The following is an 8837-nucleotide window of genomic DNA, read 5'->3' on the forward strand; positions in this document are numbered from 1 at the left end:
AATGTAGCCTTTGTCTGAACATGCACTTTAATCCATTTTATGCTGGTGTGTTCCTAAAGTGAGATCAAACCAGTGAGATTTAAAAAAGAAACTACTCAATCACGACAAAGATAATGTGGAACTCTACAATCTCAAAGTAAAGGGAAGCTTGAAATCAGTGCACTATGGTTCTGTTTAGCGTTGAAGCTATTGAGTAAAACACTAAACAGCATGTCCAGAAACTGCAGCAAGTGATCGATGTCACAGAGTAGTTTTTCAATGTTATCCACATGGAGTTAGCACCAGGCAAATGCAGAACAGTGCATTTAGTCTAAGGGGAATTAGGGAATGCAGAATTCGCTTGCGATAGTTAAAACAAGCCTAACGAGTGCCTTCACTACACGAATCAGATTGATTTTGAAAAGTTTTCTGAACTCGGCGAACAAAATCAGCGCATTTAACACACATGCCATCCACGTCCGCACGTACTCTTTCGGGCTCATGAAGTGGTCCAACATCGAGCTTCTAAAGTTAAACAAAATCGTCCGCGTAGAAATAACAAAGCACCGAATGCACCAAAAAAGTTTAGCGATCGAAAGGGTAGTTCTGCCACGACATATAGGGGTAGGGGTGTTGTAGATGTCAAAAAATGGTGTGAGTCACAAGTTATATAGTTGCGTGACTATTTTAATAGCAAACGAAATGTTGCACTTTACAAGACAATCTGTAAAACGAATCGTGACTACACACCCTTAAATTTGTCCTCAGATGCAGCCTTGGATGTAAGGGCAGAAACCATAGAGGAATAAGAAATGCAATGGAAAAAGAAGTCTATCCTCGGAGAGCACCCCAAAACGTTTAAATAAACATGAAGTTGATTCTGAAGCATTCAATATTTGGCTAAGAAGGGCTGTTCTGTATCCAGAGTCGGAAGGATTCGTCATTGCGATACAGGACAAGGTTGTCAGCACTAGGAATGATCGCAAACACATGTTATATCCAGACGTGGTTAACAGGTGCTGATTATGTGGAGATTATCTTATATTGGGATGTTTCTATGCAAACAGATCATTATTCTGGGTCAATTTACCTGACTTCATGGTGTGAGAAAATAAGGTGTAAGAGTTAACATCATCGCCATTGCTTGTTCACTTCAACGAAAATTGAAGTCAACCTATACGACCAAGCTCCACAAGTATAGCTAGTTAAGGCATGAAGTAAAGACGATATGGATGAATGTGATTCATGCATCTATTCATCTCTTTGTGATTTCGGCTACAAGCAATGTGCACGCAAGGTGCACTGAACATCTTCAATACTTAGGAGTCTGTAAGGTATTGGCAGCAGCTCAGAAAGCGGTTTTATTAAATATCTGTCGCATTGATAAAAAACTTACTTGACCATAAGGATGAAAGCGATTAAACCCCTGTGGAGTAGCTGATGGTAGGTCTAAGAAAGCATCCAGAGGTGACTGTTGTCACCTTCAACGCTGGCGACCGCTCTTAATTGTGTACCTACAACATCAGCGCAGGAGGTTTCAAGCATCATATTGAATTTACTTACAACATCCTTCTCTCATCAGTCACTTGATTTAGTCCGTTACTATGATGTTTAGTCGGGTTCACTCGCGTAAAAGTTTTGAATAAAATAATATATTTGTCTAGAAGAGAACAATCTTATTAAATTATCTAACAAAGACATGATCATCTAAATATGAATGAAAGTGGGTTACGTTAATTATGTGACCGGAAATATGAATTTTGAACCAAAAATGCTATATCAATTCATTGCGTTATTTCCACTCCACTCCCATCCCCTCCGCTGTTATTCATCGTATTTTTTTCGAGCGAAGGGGAGAAGGCCCTAATTCACAAGTTAAAAACTTCCAGAATTTTTTCTTTTAACCTTCGACACATTATTAAAATTAAACTAGTGGACGTGAGTTTGGCGGAAAAGAATGTCAGTAAGGTAAGAATCGGATAACTGTTATACTTCAAGAGCTTAACGCAATAAGCCCTATTCAAAAAAGTAAGATAAATAATTTTTCTCATACCTATCTACACATACACCAAATTCTCCGCTTATGTTGAGGTCGGAATTTTTGGATAAGCCCATTGAAGTTTCTGAAATGATGATCAGTCAATGATCAAATAAGCAAACCGAAAAATGCAATAAATGCGCATCAATAAAATATAGGTATGTCCTATTTATCTTAACTTCTCTTACCTAAAGCCACGTTCAAAGCAAAAGGTATCAAATAGGATCGAACTTCAAATTCACCTCGATCCAATTCTTCTTCCATTTTCTTAACCATTAATTTTGCATGTTCATCGAATATATGCACAAATTTTCTTAGAATTTGAAAATTAAAAGCAGGTTGAATTAATTTACGATGGACACGCCACATTGGAACTAGTGAAAGCAAAACAAAAGTTTATTTATTTATGTCTCTGAGCACGATATGTCAGAAATTGAAGTTCAAGTTCGTCAGTTAGCTATTATGTAAAAAAATTTAAAAAGTTAGAGCATTAAAAAAAATTGTTGCAACCATTTTTTCAAGATTTGAAAATTCTATGTGAGGTTATTCATAACACTCGAAAATTCGAAAAATTTATCTTAACGGCTTTTTACGATAAAAGAAAACTATCAGAGTTTTAGCATTTCCAGAATAAGGAAAACAATGGCAAATAAGAATTTTAAGCCGAGCAACGCATAATATGAAACAAGTCAAGAGAAGCGAAACGTTTCTTTTTGATAAATGTTTTGAACATCACATTTTTCTTTGACATACTGTTTTTTGAAGTTTTGACCTTGAAAAAAGAAATTTCGGTCTTTGCACATATATGTTTTTGAATTTATTTATATTTACTTTAATTACCTGGAGCAATAAGCAATGCATTTCCGAACCAAGGCCGAAGGAGTCTGGAGAGAGAAGCTTTCCCCAAACTTTGTGGACTTGTCAAAACAGTCTTAAAATAATAATAAACGAATTAATTGAGAATAAATTCTAAATTTTTCAACTTTGTATTTACTTTTATTTGATCAGGATCGTGGATGAAAATAAATAATTGATTGCCCAGCCACCCTCGAAATGGAGAAGCATATTCTTCAGCTATTTTTAATAACTTTTCGTGCGTAGCTGAAAAAAAAAAAACATATTTTGGGTCTTCATTTTTCATTATTATTTGCTATCTTAAAGTTGCAAAATTTTTATTCCACTTTTGGGTTGGGCAATCTTCTGAAATATCTTTATCTGCGCAAAATTTACGTTTCCAAATTCTCTTGGAATTGAGCATCATCTTCGTAGCAGGAGAATTTTTTTATTGAAATATTTTGATAATGGATGGATATTTCTAAAACTATATGAAAAGGGCCTAGGGCATAAAGCATGTAAAAATTTCCCTTAGACTTGACCCTTCAAATCAGAATCGTGAATTTTAGTCCTGGGAGAGTTATTGAAGAGAAATGTTAGAACTAAAGGTAGTGGCCAAAAAGACAAATATTACTAAAGGTATTTTTGTAGACATTTTTTTAAGGAAAAATTTTTCTTTCGTATTTTTTATATCAATTTTTCTTTTCTAGAAAAACTGAAAATTTCGATGTGTCAAATTAAAACTAGTTTTTAAAAAAATTTTCAATCAAAATATTGTCTTTTCAATCGAAGAATAGTTTCTACACATTCCAGAAAATCAGGAAAAACATGTATAGGATTTGTTTCATTGGATGAAACCACTTAGACCGAATTCTAAAAGTAGTTTGAAAAGTAAGGCGCATTAGCAAGCTTTTAAATATTTATGTTAAGAAATAATTTTAAAATATATGAATATTGAGAAGTGGCAGTATATTTATATAGAATAAATTTAAACATCGTGTACTAATTCAAAAAAATTACTAATGACATCCATTCCTAGAAAAAGATGAGCACTTCCTATAATAGGGTACGCCTTCGGCCCAGGCATTTTGTCACCATCTTTATAAAATTGAAAATTGTTTACGTAGTCAAAGAGCACTAACAGGATGATACTTAAAATACCGATCGAAAAATATAAGATCACTGACATTTTTTAAATTTCGACCGACTGTTAACTGCGACAATCAAAATAAAACTAACGCTTTCCCAATCAAGTTGCTTTTATACGTACAAACGAGGCTGTAAACTCATCTTAGATGTCAAGACGCGGGTCAAAGTTTTTTCGAAAATTTTAATAATTCATATTTTTGAACCCTGTGTTCATTTAGATTACAATGCAAAAATAGTAATTTGCATTCATTGTTACATAAATAATTTTATGTTTTCAAAATACAAGATTGCAGTTTGCAAGGTTGTAAGAAGGACACATAACTTCGTCTCAAAAAATGCTACAAATACAGGCAATAACAATTCCTGAATATAATATAGTATTAGCAAGTATTTGTCATTACAGTTATTAAAAATCTTCGTCTTAAAGAAAATTGAATTATGTAAATATGTTTCGAAGATACAACTTTTTGCAGACAAATTTCGGCAATTTGTTCAAAATTTCTGTAAATATTTAAGTAAACCTAAAGTCATTGAAAAAAGGTTTGGTAAAGGATTTAATTATAATTTTTCATTCTCTCCTAATAAACGATTCCTTGTTTAGTCATATGAAACATTATCTATATATTCTATACATTTTCTATAAAAAACAATTTGTTTGGAATTCTTTAAGTATTCAATTTATTTTTAACAGAATAAAATATATCAAATTGCAAAAATATGTGTCAAAGAACAAAGTGAACCAATTTTTATTGAGAAGGGACACCCATTAAGATATACTATTAAAATAAACTCTCTTAATATTTCTAACCTGTTCATTCGATTGTTTTTAAATATTAGCAAGATTATAAATTTGTGATTTTAAATAGATTGGTTCAGAATCAAATACACAAAATTTCGAAATTCAAAAAGTTCAGGTATTTTTTGAACCATAATCATTTGGTGGTCTTATCTACGTTTGGTTGTTCGGCGGCCCAACAAACTTTTTGTTCAGAGCAGTTTTTCCAAAAGTGATAAGGGATGACTCAAAAATAATAAATGATCTATTTTTCTTTTAAAACCATTTGCTGCTCGTACTGTAATTTTTGATAGACGGAAAAATTAGAAGGTCAGCTTGGCTATCTAGATGTGCAGGTAGACTATATTGGAGGGTTGACTATAGGACAGCCCCTGGAGATGGATAAAGCGACGATCTTTAGAAGGTTCCAACATGAGTTTCAAATCGATCATCTTGGTGTACTCGGACAGTCGACCTGGTCATCATAGAGGTTCAATTGATTATCCTACATGTTCTATATTTTGCAGCCTGTCTCTCTCTCTCCCTCTACCCCCCTCTCTCTCTGTCGAAACTGATATCCCAGATGTTGTAACTTTTTTCATCATCAACGAATGCTGAAATTTCCGGCACGTTTTAATTTTGAAACTACACGATTACAACTAATTAAATAAATTAGTTTTCTCGTAGATATTCATAGAAAGACGTAAAAGAACGTATAGTACAGTGAAGATTCTATATTTCTTCAAGTGTTTGCAAAATAATAAGTGTGTAAGCCTCTGGATATAAGTGTATATAGTTCTTGGTTGCAACTAAGGCTACGACAATAATTAAGAAAACAATCACTTTTGTCTCGTGCCAAAAAATCGAGATATTCCATTTAAACCCATACAATTTAAAAATTTGTAATTGAATAAAATCTGTTTTAAATATTCAGAAAGGTTTGACTTTTTATATTAAATAACCATTTATAAATTATATAACATTTTAGAGAGCTAAATTTAAACTTTAAACGTTACTATTTTAATTTTAATTTTTAAACAATTTTTTATATATTATGAAATTATTAATTCTTAATAAGTAACAGTTGGAAAATGATTCATTTATAAAAAATTTAAGCGAGTCTTAGAGATAAAAAAAGTTTCAAAGATTTAAGCATAATTTTAAACATGTAAACATATCAAATAATTCATTAATCTTCTTGGTAACAATGTATTCTTAAAACCCCGTTCTTCGTTTGAATGTTTATCTATTTTATGTTTCATTTAAAATTAAGAATTTGAAAATTCAAATAAATTGTTGGAAATTTATGTGCACATTTAGTCAAAAATGCGTGGTTTTTTGGCAATACATTAATATTCTTGACAAAAAAAATATTTCTTTAGTTGAAAATTAACCTTCTTTTATTTGAAAATTCCCCTATTTGTTTAAAAATCCATTTTTTTGCAGAAAATGAATTTTCGTGTTTCAGAATTATTTCCATAACTCAAAAATAAATATATATATATTTTTATCGAAAACTAACCTTTTTTGATGAAAAATCATCTATTCGGTTAAAAAATCATGTATTGTAAAGAAAATTAATGTTTGTGGTTGAAAATTTATTTTTTTGGTTGAAACTTTGTCTTTTTGTAGATAATTAATCTTCTAGTCTATTCGTTTTTGGTTAAAAACTTTTTTTTAGTTGATTCAACTATTTGATTGAATATTAATGTATTTTGTCAATAGTTAATTTTTTGTAGAAAATTAATCTTCGTGGTTGAGAATTCATCCTTTTGGTTGAAACTTCGTCTTTTTTGTAGAAAATTATTCTTCCTTGACGAACATTTATCTTTTTGTTTAAAAATTTGCTAGTGCGACTGAAAATGTAATTATTTTTTTTTGAAAATTCGCATTTTTTATGGAAATTTAATCTTCTTATTTGGAAATTCAACTCAATGGACAGTAATTTAAATATTTGGTTAAAAATTCATTTTCGACGGGAAAGGTTCATCATTTTCGTTAAAAATTAATGTTTTTGGTTAAAAATGTATATATTTTGTTAAAGATTCTACTTTTGAGCTAAATCACACAAAAAATGAAAAAAAGTCTAGAAAAGAAAAATGTTAATTTTTAAAAACCCTACAAGATTATCATAAGAACTTTAAAATTTTTTTTTTTAAATATTGAGAATTTAATTTTGAACAGCACAAAAACTAATCAAAAGTCAGAGATTGCATTTTTCGGTCAAACTTTGCAAGATAAGAAAAAAGATGATAAGCTAAACATTGTGTACCCAAAAAAGATGTACAAATGTTTTATTATTCAAGCTAAGAAAAAATAAATACATAACATTAATTCACCGAAAGTAGAGCAAAAAATTTTTTTTATAAATAAATTCGGGCACATCTGTCGCTTGCCTGTGCGACCGTAATGGCCCGGAAAATTCCCCGGTTTATGGAATCACGTGCCGGCCGTCTTGTTTTCGTTCCGCACGAAAACGTGGCGACAGGCTTCGATCACGTAAGCCAGAGCCTCTCTCACTCACCTCCACGCGCGCCTTCTCACTTTCCTTCTCTATCTTCCTTCTCACTCTCTTCTCACTTCCTTTCCTTCTCTGGCGTACTGGCGAAAACCCGGGGAGCTCAACCGGCACCTCGGGATATACGGCGGTAGAAAAGACAGTTTAAAATACGGTCAAATGAAAATAATTAAAAGAATAAAAACTACACAGCCTGTAGCCGAGGTCGCTGTTTAATGATGTAGATCCAACGGGTGATTACGGTCCTCTTTCCTCCCTTAATTCGAAAGATAATTACAGGATATCTTCTTTGAAGGAAGAACAATACGTTATAATAAATAATAATAAGATATGTAAGCCCCCCCCCCTCCCCTGTTAACGTGGCCGAAATGGAAATTAGAATGATTCAACCTTGTTTCAGGCAAGTTTATACAGTAACTTCACCGTATGATTTAAAATAGATTCTCATTAGGAGTAAGAGGAGTAAGTGAAATAAATTAAGTCGAGGTAGAAGGGCCATTGGAGTTTCCTTTATTTTTATTAAATTCTTCCGTAAAAAATTATTTATTAAACAATCAATAACGCAAAAACTCTAACGGCCGTTTTTTTCGTCGTAGCTCCATTATTCTTTGTGAGTAATGAAGCTACGATAGGGAATGGATGACATTTTAAGTTTTAGAATTTTTAACCAATCTTTAGTATTTTTAATTTTAAATTAAAGATGATTAATTTTAAGGATTTTTCGGTGTCGACGCGTGAGAACCGAAGTAGTGTGGGTCGAGGCAGCGCTCCCCCACTGCTGGCTGCGACTTCGTTGCCGACCTCGCAGTCAATCAGCGTGCCCGCCGCTGCTCCCACTGCTCTCGACCAGCCTCACGCTCGGACACCGAGAGTCGAAGAGTAGTACGTAAGATCAGTCCGTTTTGGAAAATCCGAGGAGTCAGAGTTCCGCTATGCCTTCTCCTCTTGTGTATCAAATAAACATATTACGCCTGAACCACTTAAATCTCTGCTGTCTTTAAGAGCTCGCCCCCCTCCCTCATCTTATCCTCCGTGACATTGAGTCACAGCATCAGCAGCGAGCTACCCAGCCATCGGTCTCTAAAGAATCTACCGCGAATCGTGCGTCACTACCAAACAAAGTGACATGTACCGAAATCCTCGTGCCGGTCTTTTTCCGTTTTTTTTTTCTTTTTCGTTGTGTGGATCCCTTCGTGTAGAGTCGTGCATCAGTAACTGCCTGTCAGACGGGTTTGTGGTGCCAGGCTTGCCTTGATTGTGCCATTCCCGGTCATTTACTGTGCCTTCCGTCATCCGAAAGAACATCGGCTGAAAGGTTGTTTTCTTTTCGAGTAATGCGATCCTTTTCTGTGGAAACATTGTCGGCCGAAAGGTTGTCGTGCCTCCATTGAAAAGCATCTGGAAGCGGGCCGACTTACCATCGCAGAAATGGACACATACGCCCGGGTCGGGTCTATCCGGGTGCTCTACGTTTACTACATCCGTCGCGTGTACCGATCCACACCCTCTCCGGGTCAGTGGAACCACTTTGAACCCCAGCGCAA

The 8837-nt window shown here is 33.7% G+C and overlaps 1 protein-coding gene across 1 annotated transcript in view; it reads right to left on the reverse strand.

Annotated features, from left to right (window-relative positions):
• The window catches only part of LOC117180645, a 60491-nt gene extending 56432 nt beyond the window's left edge, over positions 1–4059 (reverse strand). Inside the window, exons 1-5 of the mRNA XM_033373134.1 lie at positions 3872–4059; positions 3012–3118; positions 2858–2948; positions 2206–2391; positions 2033–2102 (exon numbers count right to left, since the gene is read on the reverse strand). Coding sequence (XP_033229025.1) covers positions 2033–2102; positions 2206–2391; positions 2858–2948; positions 3012–3118; positions 3872–4040 — 623 coding nt within the window. The 5' untranslated portion in view covers positions 4041–4059. The remainder of the gene's footprint in view (positions 1–2032; positions 2103–2205; positions 2392–2857; positions 2949–3011; positions 3119–3871) is intronic.
• Positions 4060–8837: the final 4778 nt, after the last annotated feature.

The sequence above is a fragment of the Belonocnema kinseyi genome, chromosome 9 (genome assembly GCF_010883055.1).
Source record: "Belonocnema kinseyi isolate 2016_QV_RU_SX_M_011 chromosome 9, B_treatae_v1, whole genome shotgun sequence".
NCBI classification, from domain to species: Eukaryota; Metazoa; Arthropoda; class Insecta; order Hymenoptera; family Cynipidae; genus Belonocnema; species Belonocnema kinseyi.